The sequence below is a fragment of the Anas platyrhynchos genome, chromosome Z (genome assembly GCF_047663525.1).
Source record: "Anas platyrhynchos isolate ZD024472 breed Pekin duck chromosome Z, IASCAAS_PekinDuck_T2T, whole genome shotgun sequence".
NCBI lineage: Eukaryota > Metazoa > Chordata > Aves > Anseriformes > Anatidae > Anas > Anas platyrhynchos.
Genome location: NC_092621.1, coordinates 67173637 through 67193958, shown reverse-complemented (window position 1 = coordinate 67193958; position 20322 = coordinate 67173637). Strand labels below are relative to the sequence as shown.

Genomic DNA, 20322 nt, shown 5'->3' with positions numbered 1-20322 from the left:
ATTTCCAGCTTATATTTGTTTCCTTGGAAAGGATTTTATTCTTATTTTTAAAAGATGAGAAGAAAAAATTACAGGAGGGGGATGTTTTGAAGGTTGTTTTTTGAATGAGTGCGATATGTTCCTGTGAGAGAGATGATGATGAAAGCATGTTCATGGATGGGGAAAATATGGTTACAGGACAAATGGTTTTTTATGTCCTGCTCTGTAAAGATTGTGGTACAGCATTGCCTGAAAACATGTAAATTTAAATTAACTTCAGAGTACAGAGCAAGAGAACCTCCCGAGAGCCTCAGGTGATTTTTGCTGTTTGTAGCATAAATAATTTCTTTTATAATGGGAAGAATGAAATGCTGCAGTGTGTTCAAAGATACACAGAGCATGGAAGACAAAATGTGCTTAACAACAAAGAATGATACAGGGAAAACAAAGGGATGTGAAACCATTGGAAAGACTTGATAATGTTTTCTTAATTTATCTAGAGATTACGGTATGCAGACCTGGTATTCAGACCCTTGAAATTGTGTAGTGTGTGAGCACTTATACTTAAGAAGTTTGTTGATATAAATATATAGATGCTTGTGTCAACTTTTTTTTTTTTAATGTGTTTATCCCTATTGGGAAGATCAGACTATAATTTTCTAATAATGCTGATTTTGACAAATAGTCGAGGGCTTTGATTACACTAGAATAGAATGGAATTTTGTGTGGTAAGATAGTAAAAACAAAAAACAGTACTAGGTTTGCATTCATTTTGTCTAAACAAGATGCGCTTGAATACCAAGAGTTTGTTTTCTTTCCTTGTCTGTGCATATCTTATTAAAGGACATAAAAATGGCTATTCCATTTGAAGTTCTGTAAACCAGAGTGGTTTGTACTTTGTAATTAAGAGAGGCCCTGCTAAAGAAAAGGCTGATTGTACATTTGCCATGTTTCTGATAAATAATGTTCTATTAAGCCTGTGCCAGAGAGTATATAACTTGATTTTAAAGTTGAAAAATACGTGATAGGGATAAAAGATGTGAAAAATGTGGGATAAGGTAGGAGAAAAGATGTTGTGCTACTCCATACCTATTATACCTATTACAGTTTACACCTGTGTCTGTGAAGGTATTTTGGTTGAATATTTTAAGTAATACTTACTCCTGAAGGAGTCTAAGGTATTTGGAATAAGAACCTAAGGAATAAGGTTGTACTTAGATAGTCCAGATAACAAAGAACATTGAATCTCAAACTTAAAACAGTCTTAAACTGTACATTTATATTTCTTAGTTAGTCTTGTTAAAAAATAAAATCATGTGTGAAGCAGATTTCCACAGAACATACTTAGACACTGGAAGCTGCTATGGACAGCTAATGGTATCTGTTATATTTTCCACATGGGCTACTTCACTGAGGAAAAAATGGTTGGTTTTCTGAAGCAACAAAGAAACAGTTTTACCTTTTTATGTGCTGATTTCTTCTGATAGCTCATTCCCAACATCTATACTTCAGCTTAAAGAGATAATTAATTAAAAAGAAGCTATGACAAATGAGGATCTCAGGTGAAGTGTAACTGCTTAGTTTTAAGTACAGTGAATTATTTAAGTAATGTGCTCAATTTGAGCCTCTGACATACCAGCATTGACAGTTTTAACTGGAAACATTCATTGTTCTTAACGTAAATCAGAGCTCATTGAAATGTGTAGGTGAGATTTGTGACTCTATTCTCTTTGAGACGGCTTTGCTCCTTTCTATTGCTTAAATAAGCTGTTCAGTAAAATATACACACATACACATAAACACACATGCACATACGCACAGAAGTGCTTTGAAATATAACCTCTGGGGCAAAGCTCTCTCTCTCTTCTCCCAAATTAGAAGGCAAAATATTTGGAGAGTTGGCTTCCTTGTTTGTTAGCTTTACCATTGACCTTTATTGTAGTCTGCAGGCAAGACTGAAAAATTGGCACCGACAGGTTGAATATCGCCTTTCCTTTTGTGGTCTGGCAGAACTCCTAAATTGTTAGGAGATGAGACCTGACAGCTTGTGCTATTAATTGGAGAACAATCTAACCATATTATGACTGACTTCAATCTAATGCCCCACATCAATTGACTCTTGTCATCCTCCAAGGATGCATCACTTTTTTTTATGCTATCACTCAAGACGTCAAGAAATATCATTACTGTAGGAATATAGAAAGTAGAGCCAACAAGGTTTTAAAGCAATTTTTTTTCTAATGTGGAATGTATTTTATATAAGTAATAGCAAAGACTGTGATAAAGGAAAATAAATTTGGCAGGCCTTACTTGGCTGCACTAAGTCTGAAATAACCTGCTGTGTTACTGTGTTACTCAGTTCAGCGTGTGTGTGCTCTAGCTGTGACCAATGCCACTCCAGTTGCTGAAAACAACAAAAGACAAGTATATCCTGTATTCATGTGTCAGATTTTTTGTAAAATACATTGATCGCATTTAATTGTCTGAAACTATTTCTTTCCTGAATGCTACATTTATTTGTTAGTGAAATACCAATATTTTTCACTACAGTTATTTTGAAAGGCGCTTGATAGAGGTATTGTCTCCCAGGTAGTGCTTATTATCACCCCAAATAAATGGCTAGTTCCTATTACAACTAAAGTTCTTACGTACAGCAACAACAGCTGCACAGCAAGACTTAAGTTGAGATTTGCTCTCTTTTCTCAAATGTAAATAGAATTTTCCATCGCTACAATTAAATGGTAATGAGTTTGAGTTAAAATTCAAATTTAACTTGATTTAAAATTGACTGAAACAGTTACCTTATGAAGACAATCTCCTGACAGCTTTTTGTAACAATTCAAATTAAAAGAATAAAATTGTGACCTCAGAATTTTACTTAAAAAGTCATTTAATGATTTTGTGCAGTTCACGTTTGACAACTTTTATTTTCTAGATCTCAAGAGTGGGGATTTACTGTTATCTTTTAGGCTCTATTGAAAGGAAACTTCAGTAACGAAGGGTGATACTCTGTATAATTCTGTCAAGTGCAACTTCCTTTAAATTGTCATAGAAAAAAAAATAATAATGGAACTAAGGTTCTGCTTCCCACTAAAATGTTGTAATTTTGATACTGGTGTCATTAAGACAATAGACAGCTCTTAGCAAAGAATCTAGTGGCACCTCAGAGCTGCTGCTTATCTCTGGCTTCTGATAGTAAAAACACAGTTTTAACTGCTTCTCAGGGAGGACAAGTGGAAACACATCAAGTCGTAAGAGCAGTATGTATGTGTTCTCTGAACCCCTGCTGTTGTGGGTTTTCTGTGTGTGAGAGTGGGGAGTGGGGTGCCACTCCAGTTCCCAGTTTTTCTTTTACTGGTGTGAGAACTGAGATCAGACAGCGTGACACCAAGCTGTGTGGTTTGACATGCTGGAGGGAAAGGATGCCACCCAGAGGGACCTGGACAGGGTCGAGAGGTGGGCTTGTGAGAACATCATGAGGTTCAACAGGGCCAAGTGCAAGCTCCTGCACCTGGGCTGGGGCAATCCCAAGTACAAATACAGGCTGGGCAGAGAATGAGTTGAGAGCAGCCCTGAAGAGAAGAACCTGGGGGTGTTGGTTAATGAGAAGCTCAAGGTGGGCTGACCATGTGCACTTGCAGCCCAGAAAGCCAACTATGTCCTCGGCTGCATCAAAAGTGGCATGGCCAGCAGGGTTAGGGAGGCGATGCTCCCCCCCCTACTCAGCTCTTGTGACTCCAGCTGGAGTATCACATCCAGCACTGGGGCTCACAGCCTTAGAAGGACATGGACCTGACGGAACAAGTCCAGAGGAAGGCCACAAAGATGATGAAGGGGCTGGAACACCTCTGCTATGAAGACAGGCTGAGGGAGTTCGGGTTGTTCAGCCTGGAGAAGAGAAGGCTCTGGGGGGACCTTATAGTGGCCTTCCAGTACCTGAAGGGGCCTACAGGAAAGCTGGGGAGTGTAGTGACAGGACAGGGGCAATGGTTTTAAACTAAAAGAAGGCAGATTTAGATTAGATATTAGGAAGAAATTCTTCACTCAGAAGAGGGTGGTAAGGCACTGGAACAGGTTTCCCAAAGATGCTGTGAATGCCCCGTCCCTGGAGGTGTTCAAGGCCAGGCCGGATAGGGCTTTGAGCATCCCAAAGCTCAAAATTTTTTGAGGTGGGAAGTGTCCCTGCCCATGGAAGGGGGTTGGAACTAGATGGTCTTTGAGGTCTCTTCCTACACAAACCATCCTGTGGTTCTAAGGGTGTATGAAAAGCGCAGGTTCTCTTCACAGACAGTAACTATTAGTTAGCTCCTTTGCAATTTTCTTTCTCCATTGTTCACTTCAGTTGCCTTAGATGTGACAGAGCGTAAATATTTACATCACTCCCTTTATCTCGGTATGTTTCCTTGTTGCCCCCTCTCAGATAGCACTGTACATTTCACTGCACCCTTGGATACCCTGCTAGAATGGCCTCTGACATACAAGTACTTGGTGGTCCATTTGGCTTGCTCTTCTGGATTTGACTTGTCTTTTTGCTAGTGAAAGAGAATGTTTAACATAAAGTGCAAGTCTTCTAGAAAGCTTGGCTTGCCACTTTGTTTTTCTTGTTTGTTTGTTTAACATGGGGATTGGTTGTGCTTGAAGCTGCTGAGGGAACAGTATCATAATGACTCAGTTGAAAACGCATGGTAGTATTTTTCAGTTTGTTTTGAATGTTTTCACATGTAATTTAAACATGTGGATGAATCTTATGTAAGAAGGCTCTTCAAGCAAAAGAAACTCCTGTCAAATTCTAAGAAAGGTGTTACTTTACTGTTGTCAAATTTTAGTAAAGACGGATCTCTCAGTCAGCAGAATATGCTGTTTTTTCCTCTCATTAAGCAGTTGTATTGCTTTGACAGGTACCAACATTACACATAGTTCGTGGTACTTCACCCTAGACTTTTGGTGGTTTGTCTATACAATAACATTAATTTATGTTTTATCTGGTTTATCATAGAGTTTATTATCTAAACTACTGAAATAGATTTTGAGAAACTTGTTAATAGTTTTGTGTGACTCCTGCTGGTTTCTACAAGCCTAGCTATACTCCCATTTTCTTTGTTTCTGCAGGCTGCCTTATATCGGCTTAGTGGGGATTGGAATCCTTTACATGTCGATCCAAGTTTTGCTGCGCTTGGAGGTAAGTTGAGGGATGCTGTTTCATTAATGTTTGGGTAAATGATGATGTAAATATATATATATATATATATTTTCGCTAGGTTTGTAAGACTTTAAGAAGCTGCGAAAAACAAGGCTTTTTCATAGATGTTCTTTAAGTCACCCTTAGATGTATTCAAAATTGTGTGTGACACCTCACTTTGAAGCATTGATTCTTGAAGCTAGGAATGTGTGGTATGGTGCTTGGACTCTTAACTGCAGTGGAAATCTGTCTTCTATTTTCATAGTAGAGTTTATATTTTGCCACCTTTATGTATGTGCAATCTCTGTTTTTGTAAGCAGATATAATTCAGTCAACTTGCAAAAGCTTCAGAAGGAAAAACATAACATTTTTGATAGATGATTCCATCTAAATGATTTTGAGATTATGTTGGTCTTGGAGGATTTTTTTTCTGCTTCTTTTTAGTCTTCTCAGTCCCAGTAAATAAAAGCAGAAAGAGCAGAGAAAAGGATTTTGGTAGCACTTTCTTGTAAAATTGCTTAACTGGACCTCTTAGTAGCACAGGAGGTTGGTCGTTTATGTAATGACACATAAAAAATCCCTACAAAAGGAGTAAATTTTTTCTGTGTGCCAAGAGCACTGGTGCTTAAAGTGAAAAACAAAATTAACTCTGTAGGAGTTCGTCTGAACAGAAAAATGCTGGGTTCTGCAACCGTGGCAGTCTCCTAATCAAATACCTGTAACAGAGTTATGCTTAGATTAAAAACAAATTTACTGAAGAGATCATCTGTAAGTATTTCTTCTAGTTATGCGGAAGGCTTTTTTTTTGGGGGGGTCGGGGGGAAAGGGAGGGGTATATTTTCAAATTCATTCTTGTCTTTAAGTTCTCTGAATGCTGACTGATGTGCGTTGGAAAGCAAGCATTAAGCTTAACACACTCAGGTGATTCCAAGCCTTCCTGTAGGCAATGTTTCACAGAAGATACTAAAAAAAACACCACTACACGTGTTTATAGTTTTGTGCCTATATTCCTCTAGCACATGAATATTTCTAAGGTATTGGAATGTGAAAACATTAATTTTGCTTTCATTTTAGGCTAGGTAAAAGGTAGCTTAAAGATTTTCCTTTGAGTTTGTATTTTTTGTATCATGAAAATGCCAGGGAAAATATGACTGAACTGTGTGTCTGTTGTTGAACTTTTAAGATAGTGGTAATTCTTGGCTCTTGAGTGGTGAATTGAACTAAGCTTTTAAACAGCTGACTGTCACTCCACCATTTTGTATGTGAGATACTGAATACTGATATCATTACAATTTATAATTTGTTTTAGAATTGACTGCAAGGTATTTTTGTGCATTCCAGAAATACTTTGTGTTCAGGGTAGAAAATAAAAATGTTATTAAAGCATGCATATTGAAATACTTCACCGGAAAGAAATGACAGAATGATCAGAATGAAATAGTTATTACAGAGAGAAAACGGACTTATGCTCCTTTCAGCCTGCCCTTCTGTCACGTCTCTCTTCCTAACCTAACCAGTCACAATTTCTGTCTCTCATCTGGCCTCCTTGTCTTCCCTTTGGGCTGTGTCTCAGAATTCCCATATTTCCCTACATTGAGTCCTGGTGGCTTTTCTGTCTCTGTCTTGAAGGTGGTTTCTTTTTCTTCTGTATCTTCTGATTCTCCTTAGGCCAGTCTTTCTTCTGTCTCTCTTCTTTATTTTTCCCCCCTTTTTTGTTTTTCTCCCAGCTGTTGTCCCTTGGAACAACTTTTCATGCTATGCAGATGCTGTGAGGAGTCGCTTAGAGCTCAAGAAAAACAGATTGTGACAGCTGAGAGTGGCAGATGAGTTCCAGGCAAAGCAACTATTTTCAGAGCCAAGTCTGGACGGACCTGTCTTAAATCTATAGACTGTTGCAAGCATGAACAATTTTGTTCACATGCCCAGTCAGGTCAGAGCAACCTGTTAAAGGATCAGAACATGCTCAGTACAAGCAGTATCTTTAAAACTTTACTGTTGTGCTTTAATCTCAGGCCAGTTTTTAAAGTCTTACTTTGTCAGACTTTGGCTGGACTGGAAAAAGATTCATTGCTAATATAAAATTTGTCCTTTGCCAAGATTCAGCTTCTGCTCCGAAGCATGGTGTTGCAAGGAAGCCTGACCAAAAATGCCAACATAAGAAATGTACAGCATTTTATTTTATTTTATTTTGTTAGGTTTGTTCAGAATGTCTGAACTTTTCCTTCTTTAGGAGGGGAAAAAAATAAAAAAAGTTAATCCCGAAGCATGTACTAAATACTAAGGCATTTGTAAACTGTAAATAGAACTTCAAAATGGGAAACATCAAATAATATTAATTAAACCACTTATCCATCCTTATAATACCTCTTAGCATCCGTATACATCTATTTAACTGTGTATCTGGTGTGTCCATGCACGTATACTAACACAGATGTTCTCCTTAGTTTCACGTTGTCACCTCTTCAGAAGGGTCTCATTCTACTTGTGAGTCTAGCATATGCAGCGTTGAAGTGTCAGTTCTCAGTGAATACATTCCTTTGCCTCAAGAGGAAACAACAAGTAGTAACAGATGCTTCTTCAGTAACACAGTCTTTTTTTCTTTTTTTTAACCTAATTTAAAGAACATTACTGAAGGAAAATATTATGAATAAAACATGGATATTTGTAGAAGATACATGCAAACTCCTAACGCTTCAAACACTAAAATGTTAATTTTTGAAATAGGATTTCAGAAGCCCATACTTCACGGACTATGCACCTTTGGGTTTGCTGCTAGAAACGTTTTGAAGCGGTTTGCAAATAATGATGTGACCAGATTCAAGGCGATCAAGGTCTGTGGCTTCATTCTTAATAGCTAATTACCTTAATTTAGTCTTAGTGCCAAAAAACTGTGGCAAATTCTTTATGGTAGGAAAAAGTTTTGTATTGTTCTGACTGCCACAAGTGCTTTTACTTATTATTGCATGCATTTTAATGCCTCTATCTAGTACGTCTGCTTAAATATTTAGATATTTTGCTAGTTGACTCATTTTCTCTTTTCTGTCTCATGTTAGTAGAGCCTGTGCTTTTAAGCTTTGTATGACACATCTATTTTTTTTTTAAGGTTCGCTTCGCAAAGCCAGTCATTCCAGGGCAGACTTTACAAACAGAAATGTGGAAGGAAGGAGATAGAATCCATTTTCAGACCAAGGTCAGAATGCAGTCACCTCTGTGACTTCTGTGAAATGTATGGGTTGTGTAAAAGATCGTGGATATGATGGGAAGTGAAAAAAGCAGCTCATGATACACACAATTGAAGAAGGTTCTGGAAATAAATGAATAGAATTGAATATTCTTAATTATTAATGAATATTCTTACTTATTTCGTTGTTTCACAAAGATTCCAGTAAAATATCAAAAGCATTGTTATAGGATGTCTTTTTCTCCTTGTATTAAATAGTTAGCAGAACTCATTTAATTGTATGTGGAAAAGAAAAAAAAAAAAGTAATTCTCAAACCAATGTAGTTTGTATTTGTTTTCTCTAGTTAATTTTAACCTTGTGCTTGCATCTTTTTTTAACATTTATTTAGATAACATAAGTGAACTGTCGATGGTTATGTTGATGGTTAGTTAATGAAGGTGAACTTCTAAAAGTGTAGATTAAATTTAGTTAAACTTCAGCTGCTTAAGATGAGCTTACTTAATAGCAGTTTCATAGCAGCTAAGTTCAAAATACTAAGTTCAAAAAACAGATCTTACTCTTCTATAAATTCACTTATTATATTACACAACTTTCTTTGTTTTGCTGTTAGCATTTTGTGTGAGTATCCTACAATAGTAGACAATACCATTGGTAGGAGAAAATACTTTGTGTAGAGGTGAAAAGTAAATTGTATTGTTTTCTGTTGTAGCATGCTATAGCACTAGCATTTTTTTAAACTGTGATTTGCCACTGGTATTTTTCAGTATGCATAGGTTTATGCAGATGCATTCTACATTGCTTTGGCTAGCCAAAGTTTTGCTACTCCTGTCTGTAAAAATGCAGACAAGCTGTGTATCAGTGAGTACAACAGCTCCGATACTGGCAGCTAAAGAGAGGATAAGGCAGGCAAATCTAATGAATTTATAAAAATTATCAAATCATTTCTAATGCAAGTTGCAGTCTAAGATGCCTGGAGATACGTAAACTGCAGATGAATCCCTGTCAACTTCATATTATATTATATTTTATATAACCTTCCATCAAGGAAAACCATTTTAGAAATGTTTTCATCAGAGCTATTTGGGAAGTAACATTAACAGTTAATTTATAACAGAGGAGGTAATTTTTCAGATACATAAGCTTTTTAGATAACTTTTAAGCAGAAAAATGTCAATATCTTTTGGGTTAATTTGTCAAGAAGCAATTAGTTGTTTCATTTACAGAGACTTTTGCAAACGGTATTGTTATTAATTTGCTTTACAATGCATTTGTGGTTATTTTTCTTTTTCTCCCTGGGACCTTTATATTTTGCTTTCTTAATGTATGAGTTTAAAATGTAAAGAAGGCTCCTTCTAGTGATTTTTTTTTTTTTTGCCAATAAATGTAATTTTTCCCCTATCACAGGTCAAAGAGACTGGAGACATTGCTATTGCAGGGGGCTATGTGGATATAACTTCAGCCATTGATAAGCCTTTTGATCGGGAGCCTTTGAAGGTAGGGGGAAGCAACAGAAGCCTTGATTTTTAAAGCAGCATGGTTAAGCTTCCTTTTTGCAAAAAACATGGGAAAAATATTAGAAACATTTGCTAGTCTTATTCACAATAATTAAGCGAGTATGAATGCAGAAAGGTGAACACACACTTTGTTTATTCATCTAGAAACTCATGGATCTATTTTGGGGAGAAAACACTAATATTTTAGGATATTCAGAATAGATGATGCAGTTTGAAGTGCATTCTACCAGTTGAGCTGTAAAGTGAAGAAAAGAATAAGTGAAAATGAAATGATGTACTCACAGAAAAGAGCAGCTTTGTCATTTGAATTATTTTGAAACAAGTCTCTGGGTACTGTTTATGCATGTCACCTAACACACTACACTTTGTAGTGTGTGTGTATAACTCGTCATCAGTTACACGCAGATGGGGTACTAGTATATACTTGGGGTACTGGATTTGCCTCAAAAGACAAAATTGCACATGCAGTACTGAGGATTTTTAGAGTTCTTAACATGGCCTCTAGGGTGCACAGTACATTGCCTTAATAAAATTCTTTTATTTATTTGTTTGTTTGTTTGCTCCATTGATTTTTGCCTGCAAAGGATGAGATGAAACTTTAATGCATTGAACTTTATGAAATACTGAGATAGCGACATTCATATAAACCTTATGATATATTCCTGGAACCTGTTTCTTTTTACTGATTGTGTTTAGTCCTCTGACATTCTGAACTGTTGCCAAATCTGTGTTTGAGATTCAAACATTTAAGCATTAGAACTTTACAGTGAAATAATTACATGGGTTTATTTAATATGGGCAGATGAGCTTTTTTTTTATTATTTAAGCTTACTCTGAGAAATTAAGGTGCTTTGGCAGAACTCTCCTGATTTTCTAAGGCAGTCATCCATCAGGGAAAACCTATCTGAATGAGTGCAGGTTGATAAATTTAGATGTCACCAGAAACCACGTTATATCATGGAAAATGTTTGTTAACCCTAACTGTGGAGACGACAAAATTGAAGAGTGAGGAGTATTACCTCCAGGTGTATGGGTAGGTACAGCAGAAAAAATAAAGCTATGAGAACTTCTTTGCTTCAATTCCAGTTGGATGAAGAATGTCACTGGTATAGTTTCCTGAAGCATAGCATTTAATCCATTAATTGAAGTAAAGCAATGAAAGGCTTGTAAAAAATTACACGTTTGGAAAAGTTAAAAATGTGAATATAAGTATTCTTGCTCTCAATTGATGAGCATACCGTGACGCGCTGAATTGTGACCATGTTTGTAGCGCAGCCTCTGAAAATCTTTCATGTTCTATTAAAGTAACATACTGGTGAAAACATTTTTTGCGTTCTGAAAACTAACATGCTGTTCAGTCTGGAAAAAGTGGCAATGGTTATCCTCGAAGTGGAATAAAGGACAATTTAGAAACTGTTAAAGAACCCTAATTATAAAGCTTATTTTAAATTACAGTGATAAATGACAAAAACTGCAAAAGCAAGAGATGAAATAATTCTCAAGCAAGAATCCATGAAGCATTTTCTGCTTGAATGTACTCTTTAATGCTGACAATTGCTAACGGTAATTATTTGTGGTGGAAGACATCTCAATTACTCTCAATAATTCTGCTATAGAGACTTTTCTGGACACAATGCTTGAACCGATAGTCATATTTTTTCCCTTTTGAACAGAGCTTTCAATTTTAAATTCTTCATATTCTGTTTTTTAAGACTGCAGGGCTGCAGAGTGACCTTGTGTTTGAAGAAATAGGCCGTCGCGTCAAAGAGATTGGAAATGAATTGGTAAAGAAAGTAAATGCCGTATTCCAGTGGGACATAACTAAAGATGGAAAAACAGCAATGCAATGGAGTAAGTCATGGCTTTTGTACAGTGTCCTGATGCATTTTTTTAATGAAGTAAGATTAGTTATACTTTTTCTCATTCAACTGGTATCTTGAAAATAAGCTTAAAGTAGCAGATGAGTCTACTAAAAGTCTGCCTGTGTGCTGAATACACAAGTAACGAGGATGTCAGGTAATGTTCAATAATGGAAGTTACTAAACTTTTTAAAACCCACAAGTATTCTATCCTTCCATCCCATTGTTGTGGATGTGATAGGGAAGTAGTTGCTTTGCAGGTTAAACCTCAACATAATTGAAAACACAAAGCTAAACAGAGGCAGGCATTCAAAAGTTTTATTTTCAATGTTAGTCAACTTTGTCCATAGAATTTCACTTCTCTAAACCACATTTGAATTTGGCCCAGTGGTTTTTTAGTTGTTCTTCTGTGTAAACTAATTGCAAATCAGTTCTCTAAACATTATGCTAATTTAGCTTATAATAATTTTGAAATCTCATTCTTAAAGTAAAATTGTTCTTTTGAGATCAACATCCCATGACATATGAGCAGAGAAAAATATGAAATTAAAATTAGTTTAGAATTTGGTTGTTGTAGGTAAATATTGCATACTCCTTCACTCTGTGTTCATTGTTCTTGACATACTATAATTGGAACAACTGAAATGTCAGGAGGTGGATTAATTTGGGGGAGTTTTTTGTTTTGTTGTAGGCTTTGAGTTAATGCTAATTATTTCATTATCTATCCTCTTTTTAAGCCTCTACTTCTAAGGGCCTCCTAGGACCTTACAAGTAGTGCTTATGGTACTCTTGGGCTACCTGCTAGGCTCTTTCCTTTATTAAATGTGTTACCTAGTTGTGCTGGCTTGTCTTCTGATCTTTTGACTTGTCACTAAGCACAGCTTAGTGTTGTTGTGAAAACTGCAACAATTGACAGTGCTAGAAACAATCTGGGCCCTGCAGCTCATTGATGTCTCACTTGGTAATTGTAGCTCCAGCGTCTTCTGCTAATGTCCTTGAGCTTTCCAGATCTGTGAGGAGCGTGGGAGGGAAGCAGATGAGAGAAAGCAGCGGTATTATGGACTGCTGTAAAATTCTCTCTCATCTAAGCAGTCATTCTAGTGTTTCCAAACTTTTAATTTATATTTGCTTTTAGTGTTTTAATTGTAACTGTAGCCTTTTGATCTCTATTCTGCACAGTAAGACAAGATTATTGTTTATTACTTTAAATTAAATAGGATTTGTGAACTCTGTAACTGTTGTTATGGAGGCACTTATGATGATAGTACTAATATTAGTAACACTAGTCTGTTTAATCAGCAATGACCTTTACTTTTATTTAGCTTTCTGTAGGTTGTGTGAAACTATGGATATAGAAACACTGGTCTTGTACTCAGGATATGAAATTTTGAATAGATCATTTAGTATTTGAAAAATGTTGAACTGTATACGTTGACATTTGATCTTAATTAATGTTTTTTCTCTAAAGAAATGAGCTGCTCTAATTTAAGAGGATGCTAAAAATGGACACAAATCAATATAGATTTTGACAGTATCAAGCCCATAAGCTTAGCAGTGCTGGATCTGTTTTTCAAACAGAATTCTCATTAGAGACCCCACAGCTTTGACTTCAGCTTCTGCAGTTAGCTTTAGTACCTAAAGCATGCTTTGGTCTCTCCTGCATATTTATTACTGTACAATGATTGCCTCTGTTGTTTTCAGTACTTATAAAATATTTATCTTTGTTTAGAGCTAAGCTACTTAATTTCAAGTTCTCTTTCCATAGAGAGAAGACATAGCCACAGAGATTTATTAGCTGATAGTTAATGGCTCTCTGGAACAGTAGTCAGAATTTTCCCCTTCTGTTGCTTTTCATCATGTCTCTGAAGGCACTGCTGAAGGCAAAAAATACTTCTGTTCCTTTCCAGTTCTTGGAAAAATAAAACTTTTGTAGAAAAACTGCAGAGAAATCATTATGTGGGTTTGATTGGGAATGCCACTGAATTCACTGGGAAATTGCTTAATAATTTATGACACGAGTGACTCCGGGCAATGAAGAGTGGGTGACACTTGGTTCCATTTGCTTTGAGAATGAGCCTTGTGTTGCAGTTACTTATCCCCTGTGAAGCAGAATTTTAAAACAAACAAAACAAAAAACAACATCAAGAAGACACACACACAAAGTCTGACCCCTTGATAGCGTTCTCCTAAGGATGGCAGTCTTAAAAAGCAAGGCAAAACTCATACCACAAAAATCAGACTCTAGTTTTTGGACTATCTGCTATTGAACTGTATGGAGTTTTTGTCTGTCATTTTGGGCTTTTTTTTTATTTTATTACTACTCTGATGAGACCATCTTATGGAGGATAATAATTCATAGGTGGTTTATTACCGTAATATAACATTTATGTATACAATTAAAAACAAAATTTTGAAAAATGGCTACTGCTTCATCCACTGAAACTGTTTAATTGTTTTTCCACTAGGTGTGCAACACTGAAATTTTATGTATTTGAGAAACTAGTTAATATTAAAAAGGGACTTCAGCTTTAAGTTTCATTTAAGTTGTGTGCGTGCAATATTGAGGAGCACCATGCCTGTTTATCAGACTTCTGCTTTTTTGAATGGATGAAGTCAGCTGTGTAATGGCTAGGGGAAAAGCTGTCACCTGAGACATCTTCAGCTGTTGCTGGTAGCTGTGGAGCTGCTCTGGCAGTGTGAGAGGTGCTGGTCCTACCAAGGCCACTGGCAGCCTGAGGTTTGTCAGTTCAAGCACTGACATGGACACACCAATTACTATCAAGCTGCATGCTGCAGTGGTACTGCAGCATGCAAGTTGCAGTGATGAGATGGTAGCTCTAGCAACAGACATAGGGGAGGCTTGTGTCAAGGCCATTTCCTGCTGCATCAGACAGCTGTGGTGTTTGACTTTGTCTCATAAAGTTACACTTTAAAATAAGGCACCCTCTTTGGTCTTAAATCATTTTGAAAAGCTAGAAATGTTCTGCTCTGATGCTTGGAATCTGTGCTTGTTTCAGCTTGTTTCTTTCATTGCTAGTTTATGATCACTTGTCTGCATTTTGGTGCTGTAGTTTAATGATCTTTAAGTTATGATCTGAATATTCTATTCTGGATATATGCTGGGAGATCAAAAAAAATGATCATATGTTTCTAATACCTTTTTTTTTTTCCCTGTGAAAAATGAACAGACAAAATTCTGGGGGTAGTTTTCCCTGTCGGTAAGGAATTAATTTATTTCCCCTCTTCAAAATACCAATGTATTGATTACCAATACAATTACAATACAAAATACCAGTGGTTTTGGTTAGCGTTCACCAGAAAGGAAAACTTAGTTTCTTAACAAGCTTAAAAGAAAGGAATCGGCAAGGAGGTGGTGGTGGGGGAAACATGTAAATTAACAGGAGATAATCCTTCACGAAGAAGGCAGTATTGTTACAGAGCTTTTCTTTTGTGGATGCTGTGATTATTATTTTTTTGTGTCTTCTTTAGCAGATATAATGATACTGTTTAAAAAAATAAAGTGGAAATGGAAATAATGGCTTTCATGTTTCTAGGAAAGAACATAATATTAGATAGCTCCTCTTAAAAAAAAAAAAAGGTTTTAATTTGAGATGGGTTAAGGATTTGATGTGATTAAATATAATTTTATCCTTGGTACCACGATCATGTGGTATTTACAGACATACTTGTACTTGGAGAGTTTACAATTAATTTTAGATGTGGGCTGATAAACAGCGTCCTTGAGATTTGGATGTGAAATAGAGGAGAACAGGGCTTGCAGCAGTGGATTATGTATCTTATTCAGAGTTCTTAGAATTTCCTGAGTCACAATTTTTTAACTCTAATTTCATGTCTTCTAAACTTCACAATGCTGAGACTGACTAATCAATATAGTTGATGAGATACATCAAAACTGCTTTTCCAGCCGGTGCTTAGTAGAGGAAAAGAGGGTCTGTTGTGTCTTATGAGATGTTATGTCAGGCATTTGCAGCATCTGGCTTTCCTTCTGGAAGAATCTGGGAAAGGTAGGGACAACCAAAACGTTAATGCATGCATAATGAAGCACAAGACAGGACTCGTGCTTTTGTAGACACCAATGTCATTGAAGAAGCAGGGGGAAGAGGTGTTCATGGTATTTGAATGGGGATTCCCCTGCAGTCTGTGGAGAAGACCATGGTGAAACAGGTTGTTGTCCTGTAGCCCATGGTGTACCGTGGCAGAGCAGATTTGCACCCTGCAGCCTGTGGAGGACCGCATGCCACAGCAGGTGGATGTGCCCTGAAGGAAGCTGTGGCCTGTGGAGAAACTACACAGGAGCAGGTTCTCCTGGGGGACCTGCAGGGGATAAGAGTGAGGAGAAAGGAGCATCAGGGAGGAATGGCTGTGGACTGACCACAACCCTTATTCTCCATCCCCCAGCACTGCTCAGAGTTGGGAGTGAAGTTGAGCCTGGGAGGATGAAAGTGGTTTTGCTGGGATTTTGTTTCTTGCTATCCAACCCAAATTTTAATTGGCAATAAATAAAATTAATCTTTGCCAAGTCAAGTCTGTTTGGCCAATTACAGTAATCGGTGAGTGGTATTTCCTTATCTCAACCCACAAGCTTTTTTGTATTTTCTTCACCTGTCCTGCTGTGGAGGGGGCGTGAGAGAGGAGCCAGCTGAGCTCAACTCAGGACAGCAGGGCTTGCCGATCAGGGCATTTTGTGTGGCTCAAACTGAGCTCACGTAGCTCACACTGACATGGTTCATCACTCTGCTAGCGTTTGAGTAGAGGTATAAAGAGCTCCTTGTCAGTTAAGGCTGGTTAACCTTAGGAGCTGGTATCCCTTGTGAGACTTCGTAATAGTCTGGACCTATGTAACCCATGGGAGTGATGTTTAAAGGCTTGCTTATGATGCTAGACTATATAGTAGGTGTTTGGGATTAAAGGGATGTTACACAGCTCTTACCCACCATCACAGAAGGTATAGAAAAACTGTTGTGGCCCTAATCCCTGGCAAATTATTTTTTGCTCTTTTTTTTCTTAAGCAAATTTTCATCACATAAATACTGTGAAGCTTCACAACCAAAATATTTAAGGATTTTTTTTTTTCTTCTGGCATATGTGTAGGGGAAAGTGATCTGGCAAGAGGCAGAACTCATCTGTTTTGTTTCACTAGCTGTGAAGAGTACAAAAATAAAACAAAAAATACATAGATGATTTTGAAGAGGTCATCAAATCTATAATGTTACTTAGGTTTATTTGTAACTTGGATGGTGGTATCCTAACTACTATATGTTCTAGTTCTTTTTATGATGGACAGGCAGATTGTTCCTTTTGTGCTCAGTCATCTTTTTTCTTACTGTCAAGTTAGTGATGTCCATTAAACCAATCCCTGAAATTACAATTCACCTTAAAATAAAGTGGATAATAATTATCTGTTATGTCACTTTTCTCACTGAACAACACTGCACACTCAATTCTCTTTGTAGTTTTGTTATAACTGGCTAAATATTACTTAGAAGAGATTTCAAAAATTGAAAAGCTTAACTGTGTCAGACAAAAAAGCTGTTGTCAGTCTGTTTAGTTCACCTTAACCTTTCAGAAATATTACTTGAAAAAAATAAGCATGAGGCAGTTTATGCAGAAATAAATCTCCACTGTTAGACACGTGTTTTAAAATTTGGCAACTGAAAGAAACTGTTTGGCAATCTTAAGTCTGTGATTAGAGATGTCATGTCCTTTGGTAATGATTTTGTTTTGTGCTTAAAAAAGAGGGGACCAAAAGGAAAAGGTGTAAAGGGAAATGCTGGGTATTTGCAAAATCTGAGAAAGAGTTGGCAGAGTACATCCTGTCAAAATACTCTTCTAAACAAATGACACAATACTGGATAGTGTTAGCCTTGTAATAGATTATTTTGGCGGGCCACTTGGTGTGGGAAAATAACACTCTGAAGCTCCAGGCACTTAGGAGAATTTTTGGCTTTACAGAAAAGGACGACAGATGTTTGGCAAGGCTTTAAATGCTCTTTCCACCAAGCACAATGTGCTACACTGCCTGTTGGGCAAAATATGGAAAATGCTACCATGTATTTGAAAGCTACCACGTTCATTTCTCTGAATATAGGATGCTAATTTAAAATCCTCAAACTTCACTGCTAATACGAAGGTTTTGCATTATTTGCAGTCATTATTTCTTTTGACTCTAAGTGTTTTGTGCTGTTTGCAAGAATTTCAAAATGTCAGTCCTTGCTGTAAGTTCCTCTACCCATTAGCTAGGTTGTCTCTACAAGGCTTTTAAAACTAACCAGAAAGCTGAGATTTAACTAAAAACTTTCATAATAATCCGTTTTTTTATTCCTCCAAGAGAAGTTTTAGTATTGCGCAATTGTCTGTTTTACTTTAAATGGGTATTTTCCTGCCTTGATATCAATAGATTTTTTCCCTTTCATCTACTAAAGTTCTCACCCAAACTACTAACAATCTTCTCCCATGCTGTGTTAAATTATATTGATGACAATGAGATTATTAAAACCAACATGCATGGAACCATGGTAAAACAAAATAATAGAACTTACATGCATGTGTCCCTTAATCATTTGCACTGTTTAAAAACATGCTTTAAGGAGAGAGACAAGTATAGTTTTCTATTTGAATATCAAAAGTTGAATCTAGCATAGTTGTTGAAGAAGCAGACACTGGAAATAATTAGGAAATTTATGCTGTGTTTTTTTTTTTTTTCTTCTTCTTCTGAAGACTAATGTCTGAGCTACAGAAACATCAGTGATCTTGGAGAAGGGAAGTGCAATGCTAATATCTAAGTTATGTCTGTTCATAACAATGAAAGGACAGGTTTTTTTCCAGGTGATGTAGGGATTGTTCTCACTTAAAAGTTGATTTTTGACTAAATTTCTATAATAGGGATTTCTAAATTTCTATGAAACTATGTGCTTGTGACTGAGGTATGGATTTGTTAACAACTGTATTTTTGAGTGTCTGTAATGGCTTGTGTTACCTGCTCTAAAAAATCAACTACAAACTCCCTTAATCTCCACTTTCTTAAATGAGTTTGAATTTTGGATTTACTACTATTTTAGTTGCTTACCTCCTGACCTAGAGGATGAAAATACTTGTTACAATCTGTGCACGATTAACTGTTGTTAGAACAACACAGGTACAAACAGTACTGGAATAGATTTTTTTTTCCTAATCTGTTATTTTATTTAATTAAAGAAGAAGAATTTAAAAAAGAAACAAACAAACAAAAAAAAAAAACAACACTCCATTTTCGAGGTAATGACGTTTGTTTCGACTGGATACTTTGTAATAGTAGATATAGAGGGTAATGTTGTTTAAACTGAGAATTTCATCTTTATTTTGTTCTAAAACTGTCTTTGCTGCTCTTTCTCAGCAATTGACTTGAAGAATGGCTCTGGGGCTGTCTATCAAGGACCTGCAAAAAGTTCTGCTGATACTACCTTCACTCTCTCAGACCAGGATTTCATGGATGTGGTGCAACAAAAGACCAACCCCCAAAAGGTGGGTGTCATTGATGTACTCACTTGCATGGGAAATTACTGTTTACTTTAGTTCAGTTCTGAATCATGACTGTTTACATTCCAAGACACTCAACTCTGGATGTTTGACAGTGCATACCAGATTCAAATTAGGTATTAGCACATATAACCTTGTACTGAATTAGACAGAGGGCAAGGTAAGGAATTTATGCCATCTTTACTTCCAAGGGAGACAAAGAAATCTCAAATGACATAAATAAAGCCTAGCAGTACAAAGTTATTTTTTTAGTTTTTCTGGCACTTCACAAAAAGATTTGAGGGTTCATCAGTTTTGCTACTCAGGCCGTTTTGATTGGTTGTGCTACAGGAAATTGGTGTTTGCTTCAGTGCTTTGATTTACTGCTACTACTGCTGTAAAGAAAAATCACTGTCAGAGCATGAATGCATATACATTGAAACTGGGCAAACTTCACCCAAATTAGATAGTTTTTAAGGGGAACATTTAAGAAAGGCTTCTTTCTTAAGTTGGTACTTTCAGCTTCTTGGGGTAATCGACTGCTTAAAACTACTAATTTTACCAGTGTAAAAATGCCTTGTGTAAAAATAAATTAAACTCTCACAAGTTTAACGTCAGCTTACAGATTAAAGCTTGAGCACATGAAAAGTGTAATCAGCTCATTGTGTATCAAACAGTTTATTTTCTTTGATCCCAAGCAGAAGTTCTTGGGGACTTTGTTTTTAAAATTGGAGACTAATGTTGGTGGCAAATGTTTAAGTCCTACATATCACATAAGTGAAAACTTTCGTGATCCTCTGTATATAGCAGTAGAGTAGGGCATAACCAAGATGTTGACATGTCATCTCCAGAAAGCTAGAAAACAATGATTGCAATTTTAGGCATATTATCTATTCTTAGGCATTATTATTTCCTTGGAGTTTCTGTGAAGTTTTTCATCTAAAGAAGCTCTGTGTATCTATTCAAATTCTGTTCTGTTGTCTCTCTCTTCCTTAATTGAATGTATTTCAAGTTAATGGAACTATGCAAAAGCATGTTGTTTTGAGAACTTTCAAAGAGCTCTCAAATTGCAAAACCACAGCAAAGCAAAACAA

General features: G+C 36.5%; 1 protein-coding gene across 2 annotated transcripts in view; it reads left to right on the top strand.

Moving 5' to 3' along the window:
• HSD17B4 (hydroxysteroid 17-beta dehydrogenase 4) overlaps positions 1-20322 on the top strand; it is a 60691-nt gene that overhangs the window by 39256 nt on the left and 1113 nt on the right. For both annotated transcript variants that reach the window (XM_027446356.3, XM_038170576.2), the window contains exons 18-23: positions 5089-5158; positions 7883-7989; positions 8262-8348; positions 9745-9834; positions 11567-11705; positions 19107-19234. In XM_027446356.3, the coding sequence (XP_027302157.2) occupies positions 5089-5158; positions 7883-7989; positions 8262-8348; positions 9745-9834; positions 11567-11705; positions 19107-19234 (621 nt within the window). The remainder of the gene's footprint in view (positions 1-5088; positions 5159-7882; positions 7990-8261; positions 8349-9744; positions 9835-11566; positions 11706-19106; positions 19235-20322) is intronic.